This window comes from Aythya fuligula, chromosome 4 (assembly GCF_009819795.1).
Source record: "Aythya fuligula isolate bAytFul2 chromosome 4, bAytFul2.pri, whole genome shotgun sequence".
Taxonomy (NCBI): Eukaryota; Metazoa; Chordata; class Aves; order Anseriformes; family Anatidae; genus Aythya; species Aythya fuligula.
The window spans coordinates 61,424,067-61,445,347 of NC_045562.1; the positions used below are offsets into that span (position 1 = coordinate 61,424,067).

General features: G+C 41.8%; 1 protein-coding gene across 2 annotated transcripts in view; it reads left to right on the plus strand.

Moving 5' to 3' along the window:
- The first annotated feature begins 3,846 nt into the window (after positions 1–3,846).
- The window catches only part of FBXL5 (F-box and leucine rich repeat protein 5), a 35,692-nt gene continuing 18,257 nt past the window's right edge, over positions 3,847–21,281 (plus strand). Inside the window, exons 1-4 of one of the 2 annotated variants that reach the window (XM_032186129.1) lie at positions 3,847–3,989; positions 16,789–17,004; positions 18,793–18,888; positions 20,262–20,445. In XM_032186129.1, coding sequence (XP_032042020.1) covers positions 3,906–3,989; positions 16,789–17,004; positions 18,793–18,888; positions 20,262–20,445 — 580 coding nt within the window. In that variant the 5' untranslated portion in view covers positions 3,847–3,905. The remainder of the gene's footprint in view (positions 3,990–16,788; positions 17,005–18,792; positions 18,889–20,261; positions 20,446–21,281) is intronic. The other variant, XM_032186130.1, reaches the window with a different exon arrangement.

Consider the following 21,281-nt stretch of genomic DNA (forward strand, 5'->3'; position numbering starts at 1 on the left):
CTGTTTCCTGGAATGAATGCAGCAACGGGATACATCACTTCCTTATATCTAAATGTTCTCTACTTCAGAAAAAAAACAACTTTTAGGGTTATGATGTTGCCACCTGGTGGTAACTGGGGAGAATTAAATTATACTTCTGAATTCAGGATACATTTATTACATTTTGTATTTACAATGCCTTAGGTTTGCTTTATTGCCATGCTTCAGCTTCCTAAAACACCACAAGTGCTTGCAGTTTCATTTATTTCTAAGAAAGGTCTACACTTTTTTTGCATAGATTTCTGTAAAGGCAGAAAATAAATGTTGAAATATGTATCAAGAACAAAGAAATTGAAATACCTAGGTGCTGATCTCCTAAGAACCCAAATTCCAATGTGATCTTGTGTCACACACATGGGTAACATTAGTCACCTCTTTTTCTCCTTCTGCCCAGGGTACTTACAGCAAATTTTTTGATGTGATAATAGATGTTTTTGAGTCTTCTTTGCGAAGAAAAATGTCTTGCAGGAACAAATATGACAGCCAGGAAGGATTAAGACACTTCCTGTGCCCTGAAGAAATATCTTCAACTTCCGTTTACTTTTATTCTGCCTCCCATTTCTTCTTGCACGAGTACTTTGTTAGAACATCAAGTGGTGTACATGAAAGCACTTTCCATTGTAAATATCCTGTGGTATACACTGCTGTAAATAGAGCCAAATACTTTTTCCTCTCTTTAAAACAATTATTATTATTATTTTTAACTTGAGAGCAATTTTTGTTTTGCAGATTCACGTTTCTGAGAAACGTACCCGTTCTTTTTCTGTTGAGCAGTCTCCATGCCTCAGTGAATACACTCACCTTTATTATTTCTGTACTTATTTATATAGTGCTATAGATATATGCTAGTTAAATGTTGATGCACCAGTTCTCACTTAATGTATATTGCTGAAGGCAAAATCTTTCTAATCGTTGAGTAAATTGCTGATGATGGATTTCTCCTGCAAATGTGATAGAGAGATAACAAGTTGGCTTGTTATCTGCAGGAGATTCTTTAGGAAAGCAAGACTTGCCCAGAAATAGATTTGCAATGTTGGGCTTACTATGGTGGAGACACACCAAATGCCGTACTTCACTCCGGTTACTTCTTCAGTGCTTTTCCTCCCTATTTCCCTTCATAACCTCTCTGAAACATGGCCATACTGATGGGGCATGTTAGTCAAATGGTTTAAAGTCTACTGCTTTGGATTCAGGATTAGAGAGAATCCATGGAAGTCAAGGAAATTTTTTTTTCTTTACCATTGATTTCACTGCAGACAAGTTTTGCCCAATAATTTCAGGAGAGGTACCAGAGGCATCACTGATGGGAACTTCTATATAGAAACAAGCCGAAATTCTCAGTAATTTTCCATTAAGACTAAAATTTCTGCTTAGAAATACACAGGTTGACTTGAAAAGATGGATACAGGGTTTTACAGTGGCTCTTCTGCAAGGACACACGAGGTTAGGGCTCAACAACTTCCCTAAGAAAACCTGGGGGCTGCTCAGTGGTGGTGTAAAAAAGAACGTGAACTGTCATAATGTGCCAGAGGGCATGGAAGTGGATTCAGTAATTGCTGGGATCCCCACCTCATCTCCTGCCAAGCTTCCTTTCTTCACTGGCCACTTGCAGGAATACAACATCCAGCCAGATGGACTTCTGATCTGCGTCAGCACAGCCATTTCTAATTTATGTTAGCTTTGATTTAAATACTTCATGTGATGGCTGATCTAACACACCTCCAGGGAAATTTTTCCCACAGTTAGATAGCCTTAAGAGTCATACCTTAGCTCTGGCCTGAACTTGTTTACCTTTAGCTTCCAGTCACTGGATCTCATGATGTCTTTTTCTATTATGTTAATGAAGAATCTAACCTCAGAAGTCGTCTCTCCATGTAAAGTCTTGTAGAAAATGACCAAGTCTCCCCTTAAGCTCGTCCATGAAAAATACACATTTTTAATCTTGCCTCCCACACTCTGGCAGTGCACACTGGATGGAGATCACTGTCCCCTGCTCTCCGTCCCTCTCTCCTAGAAGAGAAGTCTGCCCATGAACCAGAGTCAGCAAAATTTACAGCACATCTGCCTTGGAGATAGTCTAGTTCACAAACCAAATATTAACTCAAACTACCATGAAATTCAGCAAATATTTATGTTCTGAATCCCTGGAAGATGAGGAATAGACACGTTCTCTCTTGTTATTTCTGCCACATGGGAGTGGTAGCTTCCAGCAGAAGGGAGGCAAACAGGTGGGAGTGTTAATCCCCTACTATTACTCAGGCATTAACTGCTGGCAGAATAACCCCAATTCTGTGTGATTTCCTGTTTTAGGCTTTGAAATACAACCTTGAAATTGCCCACATTGCAAGCTCCTCTAAGCAACAAAGTTCACAAGCCTCTGTTTCTTGAGGGCTTGCATCTTTGGTTCATAAATTCTACCTACAGCAGTAACCCAAGTCTCTCCCTGCTTTCTTGTGTGCTATGACATGCTTTGCAAGAAACTCACACACCATCTCAAAATCAGAGCTGTGTTTACTAGCCGAGAAGGAAATGCAACCATCTGCTGGCTGGCCAGCTGTACAATGCCTCTGTTTTGCCTTGCTTTCTTTCTCTTGTGTAACTGCTATTTTTTTTTTTTTTTCCCCAGAGTTGCACAAATTTAATCTTCCAAGATTTGTGCACCTTTGTCAAATGTGACTAAGTAGGTCAACATGCTCAAAAGTTCTTGGAAGCGGAAAGGATGAATGGAAAAGGAAACACCCAGTGCTGCAATTGCTTAAGCATCGTTTCCGTAGATAAAGAGATAAAAGGATTATGTGTGCTGTGTGATCTAGATAATCCTGAACACGTGATCTCTCCTCATCATCTACGAGTTTTACCAATGATTTCACATTTTATTCCTGAGCATTCGTACAGTGAGGAGTACTGGGCTAAGATGTATGTGTGCCTTTGCTCAAAGTGTTTCAATTTGTTTACAAATAGTTGCTTAGATTTTTAACCTAGCCAGCTTTCAGTCTATCAAACATACGCCACTGACTTTGTATGGAGGAGGTTTCAGCCAGGAAGTTGTGCTGCATGTACTGTACGGCTGAAAATGCATTTTGGGGACGTTGGTTACACGCTGGCAGGTCGTTCAACAGTTATGAACACCTTTTGCTAAATTAACGTGTAATCTCAATTCTGCCCAGCATTCCTGCTTCTTTTGTTTTGATAGCAGTGAACAAGCACCTAAGGCCGGTGCTCCCGCTCCTTTTGCCTCCGACACGAAGCAAGGAGAAGCAAGGACAGCATGGAGGGCTGCGAGCTGGCACCACTGCCAGGGGCTGGGAGAAGCTCCCCACAGCAGCCTGGAGGGGGATACGTCCATCATCTCCCAAAACACCGATTCCTTTGCGGACACTTTTCCTTTCCTTACATACGGACATCTGGTCACCCACTCCATTTTGGGGGGGGAAAGACGGGGGGGGACATTTTTATTCATCGCATGTCAACGCAGAGTGAAATTTCTCCTGCTCCCCAGTTTAATACAGTGTTTAGCAGGCACTGTGCCTCCAGCACAGGCACCCTGGGGGTGCGGGACAGCCGTGCTGTGCACACAGCTCCCCACACCCCACGCACGAGGACCCTCCTCAGCCCCCACCACCCCCCATGAAGGGGCCGGGCTGCGCTCCCCGCCTCACACCGCCGCGCCACCACCACTGCGCATGCGCGCCGCCCACCCCCGAGCAGAGGCAGCAGCGGGGCGGTGGCGGCGGTCACGTGGCACCAGGCCGCTCCCGCCTCTCCCCCCCTTCACCCTCCCTCCCCGCGCATGCGCGCTGGGGGGGGTGTCGCCGCCGCCGCCGCCGTTAGCGCCGCCGGTGCCGGCGGGGCTCTATGGGGAGAACATGGCTCCCTTCCCCGAGGAGGTGGACGTCTTCTCGGCGCCGCACTGGCGGATGAAGCAGCTCGTCGGGCTCTACTGCGACAAGGTAACGGCGGCGGCGACCGGGCGGGGCCGGCCTCTGCCCCGCTCCGCTCCCGGAGGGGTTTTTGGAGAGTGCGCAGCTGTCAGCGCGCCGCCTCCCCTCAGCGCCCCCCCTCAGCCCCGTCACGGGGGGTCGGTGCGCGCCCTCAGCGCCTCCGGGGTGCTGCTGGGGTGTGTGTGGGGGGAGAAATAAAAGAGTTTTCCCCCGGGTTTGTTGGTGTTTGTGCGCTTCGTGCTGGGCAGCGCGGGCTGGGGTGGTGCTGGGAGGAGAAGTTTGGTGCTGTGAGGAGCTGGGGGTGTGTGGTGTGGGGAGGAGGGGGCTGAGGGGAGGCCTTGCTGCGCCCGAGGGGAAGGTGTGGGGAGCTGGGGTCGGCCCCTTCTCGCAGGTACCCAATGACAGGACCAGAGGGAATGGCCTAAGTTGCGCCAGGGGAGGTTCAGGTTGGAAATGAGGGGATATTTCCTCTCAGAAAGAGCAGTCAGGCGTTGGGACGGGTTGCCCAGGGAGGTGGCGGAGTCACCGTCCCAGGGGGTGTTTAGGGGAAGGTTGGACCTGGTGCTTGGGGACGTGGGTTAGTGGGTGCTAGTGGTAGAGGGGTGGTTGGACCAGATCATCTTGGAGGGCTTTTCCAACCCTAAAAATTCGATGAAAGGCTATAGGCAAATACTTCAGAGCCAACACCCCAAGGAAAGAAGTAGTGCCTCCCATCTGTGAGTATAAGTGGCTGTTTGCACACCCAGGTGGGCTAGCAGGCACTTGAAAAGGAGGCAGCAGTTACACAAGAAGCAGTGCAGCAGTTTACTGCTGCAGGCAGGACGTGGGAGCCCTCCCTTCCCTTTCCCGTGCCCCCCTGTCCTGCCCCGGGGCTCAGCGGGCCCCCCTTTGGGCCTGTTTAGGTTGCTAACTCCGAAGGTGTTTGTGGTCAGGGTTGTTTTGTTGGTTTTGGTTTTAATCTGTGGCTGCACAGAAGTCTGATATCTTAACAGAGGGGACTTTGCACGAAGGGAAGTGAACACATGGGACTCTTCTCCCCTTGCCCCCTGCTGCAGTATCGAGCATGGTGCTCACAGTGGCTGAACAGGGTTTGCTTGAAGCACCAGGTACTGTAGTCACTTGCTGATACTCTTGGATTTCTGATCCCTAGAGAGGCTTGTCTGCTACTTTGAACCTCCCACAAAGTTTTGATTTAATTTACCATGACGTTTTACTACATTTTACTTGCTGAAAGTAAAACTACCTGGGCAGGAATTCTAGCTTTCTTAAATATTAGCAAATTTGATAAAACTACCCAGTCTGCAGTAAACATAATCTCTCATCTTTCTAATTTTTTTTAACGTACAGGAGTCTGCTTGCTTCCTTTTTCTTTTCAAGAAACGTAGCCATGGGGATTTATGTGTGTATGTATATTTTTGAAGTGTTCAATCTTGCATCCTTTAACCCCGTTTCAGAGCTTGAAGGCCGTGCCTGGCCCATGACCTCTGTGTTTGAGTAACGCTAGCTTTGCATCAGAAAAAAATCTGTGATCTGTTTGACTTCCCTCGTGTGATTGAGATGATGTAATTAGATGAGACATTAGTTCTGCTTACATGTCAATTATAATCTGTAAAGCCATGCGCTTTGTAAATTTAGTTTGCCCTTGAGTGGTCTTTAATTTCGTGAATTATATATTACCTACCGATCCTCATGTGCCCTGTGTGGTGTTAAATAGTGGCTGTCAGGTTAGTTCTTCAGTGTAGTAAATTCCCCCAAATGTTAGTGAGGGTGAGATGGGTGCATCTGTGCTTATCAGGGCATCAACTCTAAGGTTTTTGATGGGTAGAGTAACCAGGTACCTTAAATACTAGGTGAGGAGTGAGAGCTGCAGTTTATTTTGTTCTTCCAGAACTTGGTGTGAGGCAGAAGAGGGAATCAGGCACGTTAAGAAGTTTGATGTGTCTCTTTAAAAGTTATCCTTGTCTCTTTACTGGTGCTAGCAATGATTTCTTCCTGCTTTTGCTGCATTCCTACATGCCATTTCAGCTGCATTGAACACAGCGCCCGGGACTTGCGTAGTAAGAATAACCAAAATTCTGTTTTGTAAGGAAACCCACAAAGCTCTCGCGTCTGTCACGTGGCCTGGTAGGTCCTTGGGGAAGCACGCCCCTACAGGGAGAGGAGTGCTAGGGTAACAGTCCCTACAGTGAAAATGGTTTTCGTAACGCCTGACATCATCTTTGCTACAAATAGAGCTGATAGTGTTTGCCTATCTCTAGTGAACTGCTCTTTGCTGTCAGGAAGGTAGTTATAAATCGTAGCCACGGCCCCCATCGGAGTTACCTGCTCTCTGGACAGCAAACCGAGGCACCCAGCCGTATGTGGGGCTCACGCTGGCTGCCCCTCAGTGAACTTGTTGCTTTTGTCAGCTCTCCTCGCTGCTGCCCGCGACACTGCAAGCTATCTGGCTGCTGCTGAGGCCGTGCCTCCCTTGCTCCCATCGGCGCTTAGTGACTCACAAAGGCTCTAAGCTGGCAGAAAACATTTTTTTTTTTTAAGCGGGGTAATTTTTCTGCTGATGTTGTGTTGCCAGTGAGAGCTTGTCAGATGAGCACTGAAGCCAACGCAAGGCAGAGAGGGTGGGACCGTGGCAGGCAGCAGCTAGATTGGCGTGAGCTACTGGGAAACCTCAGCCTAATTACGTCTACATCTGCCTGAAATGTGTTGTGCAAAACGAGTTGCTGCTGGTGTTGAGTAGAGCTGATGCGTGTTGAATATGGTGCTCTGCAGTCTTTTCTAATAGCTGCATGCCTGCTTTGGCCTTCCCTGTAACCCCATGCCTGTCTGAGAACTCTCAGATCCGTAGCAGTTTGCAGTTATCCCCATCAGCATGTTGGTGTCCAGCAGAAACCATTTCTGTGGCTGTGTTATGACCTTGTGGATGCACCACTTGCAGATCGTGTTTTTAGCAGCTTTCTCCCTTTCCACGCCGTGGCTGAAAGTGTCCTGTCACGAGGCAGCAGAGATCGCTGCCGATTAGGTGTTAAAAATCCCATTCTGCTTTAGCTGTAAACATCGGTCGCTGTTTTCAGAGCACTACTGCCAGGTGCTTGAGCTGCCATGCGGTTTCCTGTGCGCTGTGTTAGTTTGCTGAAAGGCTGTAAAGCAAAACAAGCTGCGAAAAATAGAGAAATCATGGCCTGTAATGTGTATCGTATCATCTTCCTCCTGAGAAGATTGGTTATCTTACCAAAAGGAAATCAGATTCCGTACTGAAAAAGAATCTGGTTGTTAATTCAAGTTCCAGGCTACTGAAATAGCGACTGCTCTAGATGCACACTTGGAATAAAATTTTGGCTGAGCCTACCCCAGATGAGACACCTGGTATCGCTGGGTGGGATTTCAAACTGTTGTCTCCTGGTGGTTTTGCAGCTGGAGCATGTTTTCTAAGCAGAGGGTGCGTTCAGGCTTTCCTGAGATGAACCTGATAAATAACCCAGCAAACTCAGGCTGTATTAGTGAAAGGAAGCATAGTCATGGCTTGAATGCTGTAATGCCTTGGCGCTGATGGGTAACTTGCTCTGAAATCTTTCTCACTGCCTCACAAAATTAGCGTGAGATTCAGTACAGTGAGCAAATGGAGGTGACGGCTAGCTGCTTTGGGAAGGGTTAATTATTGCTTGTCTGGCCCCTTGATGAGCAGCGAGCTCACCCAAGCGAAAGGCAGCTCAGTAAAACTGGCTCGCTAAGAGGTCAGACGAGCTCCAGAGCCAGGTTGGCGGTATGGGAGGAGAGAACAGGGCTCGCCCTTGCAGGAGTAAACATCTGCTCCAGCAGCTCCGCTGCGTTGTGCAACCTTTGGGTGTTGGAGCAGAAACATCTAGGGTTTTTCCTAGGTTTGCCTGACTTCGGTCTTCTGCGATCTGCCCTCTCTGCAGAAGATCTCAGCTGTTACTTCTAATGGTTCAGTAATTGCTTTGGCTGGTTCTTCTGGGAAATTTGGGTCTATTGTTTTGTTCTGCTGAGTTGAATGCATAGAACTTATTTCAAGATTTAACTAGTCTTTTTGTTTTCTAGCCTACATTTCTGACCGTTTCTTAAAAGTTAGTTTCTGTCAATATAAATATTGTCTGATCTTCCTTCTGAAGGCTACAGCTGACAGTTTTTCTGTTGTCATCTTTCTGCCTTTCCTGTTAAATCGTATATTTAAGTGTATAGATGGTATTAATTTTTAAAAATCTGTCTATATTGACATTTTTGCTGTTCTTTTTGTGCCTTCTGCTACTTGTGAGTCCTTATTTATATTGTAAATCCTGTTCTGTTACCAGCGGTGTTATGTTCTTGGCTGGTTTTGTAGGATTCTTTTCTAAACGTCTCTATAGCTAAAAGTTCCTCTCTTCATTTCCTAATAATTATTCCTTTTGATAACTCCAATTTCTTTCACCTTTTGTGTGTGTTTCAATAGCTTTCTACCATGCTTCAGTCACTTCTCTACTTCGCAAGTTTGGGGCTCTGCTGAAGGGAACAAACCGTTTTTAAATGTTGTATTTGTGATGTTCTTACAGTAAGAATATTACAGATAAACCATTTGGGGAGAGGAAAAATACTCCTGGATTAAGTTGAATTGATGTTGTAAAGCATTGATGGGGGAATTAGGTGACCACACAAGACTGTGCTTTTTATGGCAGCAGGGGGGCTGAAACATTAAACAATTAACATTTTGACTTTCCATTTCAAAGCCAGAAAAGTATTTCTGCCAGATATCCCTAAGAACAGAATGACTGTTCCGTGAAGATAAGTCTGTTTCTAATAAAATAATAATAATAGTAAAGCTTTTGGTTTTTCTGAAACACTGAAAAGGGATTTGGATACATTGAAGGAGTGGTGGAAAATGAATGGCAATTAGCGTGTGTTGATTTAGAAATTCACAGTATTCAGTTATTACCAATTAACGTTGTGATGCATTGGGAACCTGCTTTCATTCTTACCTAGATTTAGAACAAGTAAATGGCTAATTAGGATGGTTAGTGTTAATAAGTTGCAAATGGTCAGTTAGCTGGGCCTTGCAGGCAGGTGGAAGGGAATTAAGCCTCCATGTTAGCATCCAGAGATGTGTGAAAAATTTGCTGTCCATGCCTCGAACTATTTCATCAGACTCCCCCAGCCCTCTTTCTGTCCTAGCTGTTAGATGCTGAATAGTTCGGTAACTTCGTGCTGTGTCTACTGGGAAATAACAGCCTCGGTCTAATTCTTCATGCAGAAGAACATTTTGAAGATGGATCTGAAAATGACAATATGTTTTAAATAACTGCTTTTAAAGCAAATGCATTTTAAGTAAAGTGCCAAAGGAGATTTAAATGAGGGACATCTGTGTTTGGAGTTGAAGTGAGTCTTTTCAGGCCTGACTAATTTTACTCCTCTTTTAGATCCTGCTGCTTCATCAAGCCCTTCTATCTCTATTATTTCTTTAGTGAAAAGTTTTTTCTTACCTCTTGGATGCTTCTCCTCTTTATCTCTCTCTTTCGCTATTATAAGCTATCCCCAGATGTTTTCTTATGCCAGACGCAGTAGCAGGTTTTTTCCCCGGGTAATTGCTTAGCACCTATTTTTGCCCTCAAATTGTAAAAGAAAGTTTTCTGTTCACCCTTCATGTGTAGCTCTGATCTTTTGTCCTGTGTTCTAGCCTGCTGTGGAGAACAGCAACAACTCACCTTTGCCCTTCTCTGTTTTAAGCAACAACAATTTTTTCCTTTTCTATTCTGTGGCATCAAAAAAAGAAAAACAAACAAACAAAAACACACAACTGAAAAAAAAAAAAAAAAACAGGAAAAAAAAAACAGAAAACCTCAAACTGATGCCTTAAAAAAGCTAGAAACTGTAATTAGTATGTGCCGGTGTTCATACAGGTGGCATGCACTTACCTGAGGGTATGCTTTATAATTTCTGAAATAGTTGATTAAATATAGTGTAAGCTGTAATTCTTCAGAGAGGGATGGCTCTCCTTGTTTTTGCAGTGCATACCTAAAATGATTTTTTTTTCAGTGCCAATGTTCGATTGTGTTAGGACATTGCAGTGAGGCTGGTGCAGAGAAGCAAAGGTATTTTTGCTGTGCCTGTGGTTTGAGTTACTGCAGTGAGGGCATGGAGGGGAGCCTTGAGGCTAGCTTTGTTTCACCCTTGGGACTATCTGAAGTCCCAGACAGACGGACAAAAGGCTGTGGCTAAGTAGGAATCTACCTGTGTGAGAATACAAAAAAGGAAAAATCTTGCAAGGAATATTAAATGTGCATGAGAAATGCTGCTACACAACTGAATAACATCATTGCAGGTGTTGATTGTACTTTCATATGAGGCACATGTGTTTCATGTCTTCACTAGACTTTTCTTTGGTGTTTCTTTGGGTTCATCTCTGCAACCTTGATGAATACGTGAATATCTCATTGTGCCTGGTAGAGCTTCTCTTGCGGAAATTGCTCAGATGATCTTACCTCTGCTTCCCTGGCCATGTGTTCTGCTCAAGTCCCTGAGGAGGTCTGACACTCATAGCAGCTGCCTCATTGAAAATTCTGGTGCAGTGCTGCACAGTTGCTTAGGTCTTTGTGAAAAGTCCTTCATGAGCCCAAAACTTTCCTACAGGTATTCAGTGGCAGAAATGGATTGTGTCTGTAACATGAGAGAGAGGTAGAAGACCTCAATAAAAGTGAAAGTATTTCAGTTTATTTTTTCTAGATCCACTGTTCTCTCATGCTTGGCATTTATCAGCTTGACCACAGCCTTTCAAAATACAGAATATAAGACTTTACCTGTGCCATTGCTAGTGCTCTTGGAGGGGAAAATTATCCATAAAATGACCCTTAATGTTTGTGGTAATGCAGTGGGTCCCCCAAATGCTATTTTAAGGTTTTCTTTAAGCCACAAAACAACTGATGAGATTGCATGGAGGACAGGATTACCTAGAAAACAAGTTAGGAGCTTTTGGAAGTTTTAAATTTCTTCATGAGTCCCTCCACGGGCTGGGCCAGGTCCTGGTCCTGTCCTGCCGTACTGATTACTCTTAATTTAGGTAGACCCACAGCTAAGAAAAGCACCCAGAGTTTAAAAAACAGCAACAAAACCTGTATGAGTCTTCTGATTTAAGGCTTTATACATCAAAAAAGCTGGATTGTGAAGTAGTTTAGCTAAGTTCAAGAACCGAACTCCTTGTGGTCTCAGACAGATGTTGATGTACCTGGATGTCATTGCAGGCTGTCGCTCAGCCTAGAGCCCTGACCAGGTGAGAAAGGAACCTGCTGAAGAGGCACAGTGCGCTGCTGATGGGTAAAGTGATCAGGTTCATCCTGCAGCTGTGTAATTGCTGGAGCACATTCCAGGGAAAGGGTAGGGAGGTACAGCTGGAAGCATGGACAAGGCTGCTGCTTCTGGGTGTTTCTTCCTCCATCCCACCCCCTAATTTGTGGTGGATTAAGTATAACCTGAAACCACGTGCTCTGTGTATTGATACAGGCACACCTTGTTCTGGTCTTTGACCCTTCATTTTCTTCCTCATAAAACAGAAATAATATCTCCGCAGAGTCCAAGTTCCTGTCCTTTCAGTTTTAGTGCTATTGCATATGTGAAATGGTAATACCTAAAAATGCAGGAGTGAAAACTTGTGGCTGCCTGGTAATGCTGTGCTGCTCTTTTTTCCCCTATGACTTTTCTGTTTTAAAAATGTTAGCTTTTATATCAGTGGTCTGTCTGCTGAACAATGAAAATTTTACTATATTTAGTGAGTTTTTAAATCTGAGTGGTAGAAATCTGCTCTGCTTTGATCATCAGGAATATTTACTATTTTTGTATTTCAACACCAGAGCCAATCGGCTGTTTCTATAAGTCTTAAGCACAGCGATTACGCATGAAAATAAAAATGTATGGGAATGGGCTATTAAAAATGCTACTGTGGTGATGCATGAAAAAGGGGAAAAAGACTATATTATCTTTTTGTTGTTATTCCCAACTGAATTGTTAAGGTTAAAGGTTGTTGAGGAGTTTTGGGTACTGATGGGGAAAGCCTTTGTATGAAACTGTGTTTGGTGAACTTTTAGTTTTAATCTTAGAAGTTCTACCTCAAATGTGTAAAACCTTTGGGCAGAGTAGAAAGGCAATTTGCCCTTTCCTGTTCTTTCTTCAGTTTTTTTTTTTTTTTTTTTTTTTTAATTTTCCAGCCTGTAGTTGAGAATATAGCAAGATACTTGTAACTTGAAAAGTTTGCACAGAATATAGGCTTTGCTTATCATTGGGCTAGTCCGGTAAGAGCAGCATACTTCTTACTTCTTCCTGTTTGCTACTTTTCTCCTTACCTGTTGATCGTGTGCGTGGATGTTCTTAAGGAAGCAAACCTCTGCTCATTAAACATATTTTTGGCATAAATATTAGGAAATCACTGTTTTAGCTAACTTGCAGTAAATTCACTTCTCAGAAATGTGAATTTTCTTATAGGAAGACACCTTTGTGTATTTATTGATGAATATGTAAAATGCTTTCAGGAGGAAACTAAATACGGTGTTTTGTTCAGTGACAGTTACTGTGCAAATGGAGTGGTTCTCAGCCTATTTATTCCCAAGATCCATCCATTGTGGCTGGAAGTACCTTTGTTTTCATTTGACAAAGTGTTTTTTAGTGAAAACCCTCGAGATACAAAAGAGGTGCAAGAGTTGATTGTTGAATTCCCTTCAGTTGAGTGTCGTGAACATGAAGCTCCGTATAAATAGCAATCACAGTTAAGCTTGCTGGTATCCTCATCTTGTTCTTGGAGCACAAACACGAGATGGCAGCTTACTGCAAGGAAGGGCGCTTGTTTGCTGTGTCTCTGTGTGCTCATCTTGAGTGTGTTAGTGGCTCTGTGGGCTCAGGGAGTCGGACTCTTGCCTAAAATGTGTGCCTGAGGTACAAGGATCTCTACCACGTGTGCGATTCTTTGAGTAATTTAAGGTTTAAAAAATTAGGTTAATTAAGTGATCACCTAATTTAGTGTTAATGTCTTCCTGCAAAGGGAGGATGGAGTTACCTGGTCTTGAGTTGATGGCAGGAAGTTTTACGTTCTACTTTTTCGTAATCTTAGTACACATCTTTTTCAGCATCGCTGGAAAGCCTGCATTTCTGATTTTATTTCAGTCATTGTTTTAAGTATCTTACATTGTAAAAAAAAACATAAATTGACAATTTAGATACAAAGAACTTTAGAGGAGAATACCGCTCTTATGTTAGCATGTCTGTCTCCGTGCTGTGCTGGGATTTGGAACAGATTAAGTCTGTTTTGTGACCCCGTGCTTCCTCTCACTGCTGGCACTGCAGCTGCCCTTGATTTACTGATACATCTTCCACAGTATTCAGGAAGCAGAGGTGATAACTTGACAGATCTCTTTTTAAGAGCTTGAAATTAAAAATCAAGTTTGCACTTAGTTTTTAGAGCTGCTGGCTGCTCGTACACTTAGAGCAGAGTGAACTGTAGCAGAGGTGGCAGTGACTGGCACTGTCCCTTGCTTGTCCCAGTGCTCTGTCTGGTGGCTGTCTTCTGGAGCTCCAGGACGAGGCCTTGGGAGGCACCAGGAATTTCTCTTTGGTGTCTGTGATACTGCTCCTGAACTAGCTTGTGTTGCAAACCCCATATCAGACGTGCTGTTGGCTCAGTCTAAGACTTACAAACGTGGACTTGTTTAAATGTAATGTGTTCGGAAGGACAGCAAGCTCCCAGATAACCCTAATACCTGCAGCAGCGCTAATCAGTTTAGTGGTGCAAGTCAGCTCAGGGATCTCACACGTACTGTGCTTTGTATCTTTATCCAGTCAGCAAATATAATACAGGCCATGTCCTCCGCCCTGCTGCTCCCTTAGGATTGTCTGCCTGAGCCTGGGGAGGCAGTTTCCTTCTTGCACTGCACAACTTCTGCACCGCTTTTCCCTCGCCTAGAGCTGGCGAAATGCGGGCCTTGGGGAGGAGCAGCTGCCCTCTGCTAATGCTCTTGGTGCCCCTTGTAAGACTTCATCAGGCCTGGTAATGAAATTGCAGATCTGACCGAGTGACTTTGTTGCTAGGCTACCTGGCCTCTGAAAAGCCAGCTTTCTTCAGCTCCAGCTGACCTTTTTAATGTACCAGTTGCTGATTCAAGTAGAGTCATTAAGCTTTCGACATCCTCTCCATAGTTCTTAATCTCTTGGCTATCTGCTGGAAGTCCCGGTAGCAGAGGAGCAGGGTATGCAGGTATTTCACGTTACAGCGGCTTCTCTAACAAGACACTTATGATAGGAACTCTTAAATTGAATGCACAAGTGGATTCTTTGTTTATTCTGAGTTTGCTGATGATGGTGAATAGGTACAGCAGAAGTATTTCTGTTGAAAACGTTTGAGTCAGGAGTACAAGAAGATAACTATTTTGTATAAGAACCAAAGTTGTGATTTTTTTTTTTCCTGTACCCACCAGCAAAATCCATTTATCTCTAATCCTCCTGCTGCACACTTCATCAGTCTTGTCTCAGTGTTTACATCAGTCAAAAGGCTAAGCTTTTGGGAATGAGTAAGATTCTTGGGGAAAAGGGTGCTTGGGACTGACTGCAGGTATTGTGCATCTTTAAGGGGTGAATGAACAGTTTGAGACAGTCCTTAGTGAAGGGAAATACTGTATCAGAAAGCAAGCTGCACCATCACTTAAGTCAGAGTGAAAAAATGGCTGAAGGTGAGGAATATATCCAGACACAGCATCACAAACAGAAAGGTCAATCATGACCTGTTGGTAGCTGGTCTGAAAGATACTGAAAAAGATTTAATTTTACCCTATTTTTGATCTCAGCTGAGGCTAAGTCAGTGCATTTTCCTAATGGCTGTTGCTTTGCTTGTGTGCAAGTAGAGCACGCAGCAGTGTACGGGCAGCACGACTGCTGGGGCGTTGTGTAAGCCCTGGCGGGTTTCCAGCTCTTCCCTGCCACTGCTGTGGCTGCCCGGAGGTGACGCTGTGCTGCCAGAACGGGTCAGTGCCTTCGTTTGGTCTGTTTCCTGAGTGATTGGTGTTTGGGGAGTCACAGCTCATGGTTAGCATTGAGGTATGAAGGTAGTATATGAAAATGTGTGTCTGTTTCCCATTTCCAACAAAAATCTTAATTTTGGGATTTTTTTCTTTTTGCGACCAAAACACTTCTGGAATACTTCAGTTGGTTGTTTTCTGAATTGAATTAAAATATTTTTGCTTGTAGAATGCTTGCTCTGTGTACTGCTCTGGGCTGTGGTTCTTGAAGCCACACACAGAATAAGACATAAGAATGGAAAAATACCATATATTTTTTTTTTTTTAACTTTCACCAAAGGAAAACGCAGTTTGAAAATGCAGTTTATGATGACTGTGTCTGCATGTGCGTATGTAAAAACGGCTACTGTGTAACTTAGGTCTTTGTGCTGTCTTGATCTGTCGGCTCTCAGTCCATGGGAAACCTGTACAAACAGCTAATGCAGTTTTTATGCCCCGGCTAAAACTCAGTCTTCCTTCTGTGCCATACGTAAGGTGAACTCCAGGGCTGATAACAGCCTTATCAGCGAGCACCTGCACACAGACCTCGGGAAGTGGCTGGGCCTTTTGGTTAGCTGCCAGGCTGGGGAGGTTGCCTTGATTTCTGCCAGGAAATCTTCCTACATCTGTTTATTTCAGGGTTTCCCAAGGTTGGTTTATGTTCCTTAAATACAACTCTTGCTTCCTAAAATTAATGCTATAATAACATCGCTCTTTCAAGGATAATCTTCCCTTTTTAAAAGTTACCCTGCTACTTAACTGCAGTCTTAAGCTTTCTGTATCCCTGTGGAATGAGAGGGTTGCCTTCAGCGTTTTTCTGGTTAAATGTAATCTGCTTTTTGGCAATTAGAAACTCTTCTCAAAGTGTACATTATTGCATACATTATGCCTTGTGAAACTTCTGCAGTTATCTTGTAATTAGTTCCTTGTAATGTTTCTGAAGTTTATAGCTTCGTTTTTTTTTTTTTTTTTTTTTTTTTTTTTTTTTTTTTTTTTTTTTTCAGAGCCTGTAGTGGGAAATACAATTACGTAGTTGCTGCTGGAAATCAAAGAATTGCACAATTAAATCCCTTAGTTTACTTAACCTTATTCACAGAGCACAACATGGTAGTAAAACCGTTTGGGTAGCTTACTTTGGGAGTTAAGAATTGACTGTGGATGGCTTACTGTTTTAATGAACTGTAAGAAGAAACCTATACGTGAAACAACCATGTGTAATGAGTTTTTGATTTTAAAAAAAAAAAAAAAAGAGTTTGAGGGTTTTGCATGAAAATCTTGTCAGTTCTTGTTAAAAAATAAAAGTGACAAGTCAGCCATAAAGTTTAAAATACTTAAAAAATTCTCTAAATAGTTCCCAAAGTCATATTAATACATGGATGTTAGAAATCTTTGCTAATCTATTCAAGTACCAATATTAATTCTGCCTGTGTCTGGAAGAAGTTGTCTTAAATTACATTCTGTTGCAACAATTAGCTAAATTATGGGGAAGTTTTTATTAAAAACGGTGTGTTCCTATATATGTACTTGAATATGTGATCTTTATCTCTTGTGCTTGAAGATTGGAAGCTTCAAGAGCATTAATTACCCTAATTTTTGATGTCTTTGAAGTGACTTGCTTGAACTGCTCACTCAAATCTCATTTTTGACATTTTCTTTATAACAGAAGGTTTTCAGCTTTTATGTTGAAAGTAATGGGAGCAATGAATAACAGGATCTAATACCTGTTCTAATGGTTTAACTTGACCTTGATATGTTCTTGTTTGTTGATTTTTATGAGCTCTTCTTTCTCCTAGCTGTCCAAGACCAACTTCTCCAACAACAATGACTTCCGGGCTCTTCTGCAATCCCTCTATGCCACGTTCAAGGAATTCAAAATGCATGAGCAGATTGAAAATGAGTGTATCATTGGCTTGCTTCAGCAACGGAGCCGGACAGTGTACAACGTGCACTCGGACAACAAACTCTCTGAGATGCTCAGCTTGTTTGAGAAAGGGTTAAAGAATGTAAAGGTAAGCAGACTCTAAGAAGGATTTGTCCTAAGGAAAAACGTGCTGTGATTACATGTTAGTTTGCCTCAACTTTTCTTAATTTTCTCTAAAAATAAATTAGGAAGAAATGAAACACCTGTTATTACTTGATTTTCCACTTGCTAACTGAAATTCTTTTGCCATTTACTGCAGTTACTAAACCTCTAGTAAAAACTATTCTCAGGGATCTATTTTGTGGCATAGAGATAAGTCCATCACTGCATAACTGGAGATACCTTGGAGACAGAGTGAGAGTTTCAGATATGAAGACTGCTCTGCTACTTGGTGCAACAGTTTGACTAGAAACTCTAGTTTTTATTAACTTGTTAGGAAAGCCTGGGTATTTTTTCTGGGGGGCACGTAGAACTGTATTATTGTCACAAGTGGAGATCATTACAGGACCTAGGGAGAAAAAAGTGCATTGTTTTATTCTGTTGGCAAGTAATGCACTCCTGCCAGTAATTTGTTGCTCCGTAATGCTGCTGGAGTTCCAGTCCTCGAGTAACTCCACATGTTCCTTCTCCAGCTGGCTTTTTCATGTTGGAATCTGCTGGAGAGGAATTCATCTTGATCATGTTGTATCATTTCTCTAGGGTACACAATTCAACTCCCCCTTCCTTAACTCTAAGAACTACAGTCTCCATTAATAATGTGGTGTTTAGAAATGTATAGATGTTCTGTATTTCAGTAAGCAAAATAGTAAAATGTAATCAATCAACAGCATATTTGATATCCAGAGTGGTTTTTGAACTAGAATCTTGCACATAATTTTTTTCCTTGAATATCAAACGTTAAAATTTGTTTTGTTTCCGTTAATGAATTAGAACATGAAGGAATGTGAAGGAGAAAGAAAATGAACATTTGGATTTGTGTTATAGCCTCTATAATAGGGTGTTAGTGTTATTCTGTTGCTTGTATTGACTTCTTATATGGAAAAAAAGACTTTTTCTAACTTCCTTTAGATATGTTAATTGTTTAACTTTTTTTTCTGCGATTAGTTTGATTTAAACTCATAGCTTAGGATTTTCCTGTAATAGGGTTTCTTAATGTTGTAGAAGCTTGAAAAGAAAAACTTACAACATTTACTGTAAGAACTATGAGGAACTTCTGTATGTTGCAATTAAGGGACAGGCTAAAGAACCAACTTATTGCTGGCACAAAGAACAAGCTAATAAATTGATAGATGAGGTTGGAAGAAATTTAATATTAAAGTCACATCTCTATTTTGAAGTTCTTTCCACTTCAAAAGTAAATACATGTACATGTATTTACAAAGTAAATACATGGAAAACCCATAGGACTATAATTTATGATTATAATTTTGAAGCTTGATAGTAGAGTAGCTTATGTAAAATATATGCAGTTAGAAGATGAAATGGAATTACTATATTCTGGAAGAATTCTTGGGCAAAATATGCAAATATTTAAATTAGTCTAACTACTTTGAACTTCGGGTTTGACTGTAGATTGGCAGGCTTCAGGTCTTTGCTCTAAAGTGAAAATATGATTAGACAAGCTAATTCATATCTGATAAGAAAATAAACTGGAATCGGGCAGGAAAGGAATACTTTGTTCTGCCTAGAAGCAGATCAATACAGACTGCCAGCTTGTCAAGAAACTTAAAGTTAACGCATTCTTACCACTAAATACAGCAAACAGCATCACAGAACGTACTGCATACATGGTCTTTGTGTTGAAATACCAGTTTGTCTAATAGTTCAACCCCTGAATGGATGGACAGAGTTAGATAAGTCTTTTCTTTCTTTTCAGAATGAATATGAACAGCTAAACTATGCGAAACAGCTGAAGGAAAGATTGGAAGCCTTTACCAGGGATTTCCTTCCTCATATGAAAGAGGAGGAGGAGGTATGTAGTTCTCAAATAGTAGGCTGATCTTCCTTGTGGTTTGAAATGACTGTGCGGAGACAAAGGCCTTAAGAGACTGGCATAATAATTAAAACAGAATTGTGGAGAAAAAAAAAAAACAACTCAATTTGCATTCAGAACTGTGGTGTCATTGTTGTGTTCTGTAAATGGTATGTGACACATTCTAGAACAGTGAATATATTGAAAGTTTATGGTGAAATCCTGGTCCTTCTGAAAGTTGGTAACAAGTCCACTGGGGCTGGAATTTGTTCACAGCAGGTGTAGCTGCTTACCAGGAAGTTACTTGACACATGGTATGCTATTGCCTCCTTTTGACTGATGGTGGTGGATTAAAATACTGCTGAAAAGTTGAAATGATTATATAATGAGAGGGATAATCAAGGTTTGTGTTACATACATATGTGTACATGCAATTGTTTTTGTTACAAATAACCTTTAAGCAGGGGTTTGGTTACATGAAGTATCCAGAATATCACAGCAGGGCTCAGGTAAAGAGGAACAGCATCAGTATTAAACATGATATTGCGCTTAATTTGTTTCATGATGTTGTCGTACAGATAGTTTAACAGTATAAAACAATCCATTTATAAGAACAGATGATGTAGTATTAAGGTGCCTGAAAATTGTAAAACTGTGGGAACAATAAGTAAGAGAAACAGAATGCATTATTGTAAGTTTGGTACCATTATTATGACTTGCTAGACCTGTGAAAATATTAAAAAGAAAAAAAGTCTTCCTTCCCTTTTCTTTAAAAAAAAAAAAAAAAAAAAGGAAAAAAGCTTTAAAATACTATTCGCTCTTAAAATTATGGTACGTGTTTTATAACTTCTAAATGTGAAAGAGTATAAGTCCAAAAGAAAGTGCAATTGTCATATGGCCTAGCAAAACTTAAAAGAAGTCCTATAAACCAGTGCTTCATGACTCAAACTGACACTCCCAAACAGCCTCTGACCTATATTTGAGACATAAAGACTAGTACTGCCAGTCTGATGATTTATGGGTATCCAAAAAGTGGGAAGCATCTTCTGGAGAGAACAAATCTTCCGAGGTCTAAGAGAAATCTTCCCTCATGTTTTTTCTGCCTTGCCACTTTGCATTGCGTGTGAGTACATTGATAAGTTGCTTAGTTTAGTCACTTCCCTTTTCTGTTGGGGAAAACAGGTAAACAGCATGCCTGAGGCTCTTTAGGGACCCATTGGCAAGCACAGGGTTAGAACTTAAAACTGGAATGAACCTAAGGACAGGACCATCTACGTACGCCATGTTTTGCTTGGGGAGGAATGGAAACAGGAAATTTCTGTCTTGGTAGATCTGTGTCAGCACGGCACTTTTTTTTTTTTTTTTTGCTTTAGGTTTTTCAGCCAATGTTGATGGAATACTTTACTTATGAAGAACTGAAAGATATTAAGAAGAAAGTAATTGCACAACACTGCTCACAAAAGGAGGCTGCAGAATTCAGAGGTCTTAGTAAGTGGAATCAAGCTGAAGAGCTTCAGAAGGTCTTTAAGTATTCTGTGGATGAGAAGGCAGATCAAGGTGAAGCATTTAATTAAAGTGAAAGCAGTTTTTGCCTAAAAAGCCACACCAGTGGCATATCTACCAGTACAGTACTTTAGTTAAAATAATTTTTGTAAAATAGAAATTTCTTCAAAACAGTTTTGAAACGTGAAGACTTATTGTATCATACAGGCTTTTGGCAAACGTCACTGTATCTGATACTGTTTATCTTTTCTCAGACTTCTTCCCCTTTCCTCCCTCCCGTGATAATACTTGATACAATAAACAGGTAGAAACAATACTTGAATTTTAATTTCATGCTCTCATAAAAATTATGTTTTCTGTTTGCAGACCCAGCCTTTAATAGTTGTTTTTCAGGCCTGTTTTGTAAGCTTTTTTTTACTGATGGTTTAGTAACAGAGAATAGTTAGTCAACTAACGATATTTACAGTTAATCTGGGGAATCGGAAAGGAAGGAGCTGTGTTTGTGGAGTTAGTGCAAGGGCATGAATCTGTACAGTGTGTGAGTAGGTCAGATGGAATGTGCATTCTGAAAGTGGATGTTTAATTTGCATTCATCTAACTCTACCTTTCCTGATGAAACTTAGAATAAATGCTACTGATGTGCACTTCAGGCTTGTATTCTGACTGTTGAAACAGCCTGCATCCTCCATGCTTACTGTTCTCACTCTTAACAAATGAAGAAGAGTTAATGTACCAAGGAAGAAGGATTAATGTACCAGAAGTGTAATACTGGGGTGAGACTGACAAATAGCTTACTCTTTGGTTTTGATAAGGTGTGGCGCTCTCATCAGAAAAACTCTGTTCTGGAACCATTTCTTTGATGAAACTTGACTTTTGAACTACTGAACCGG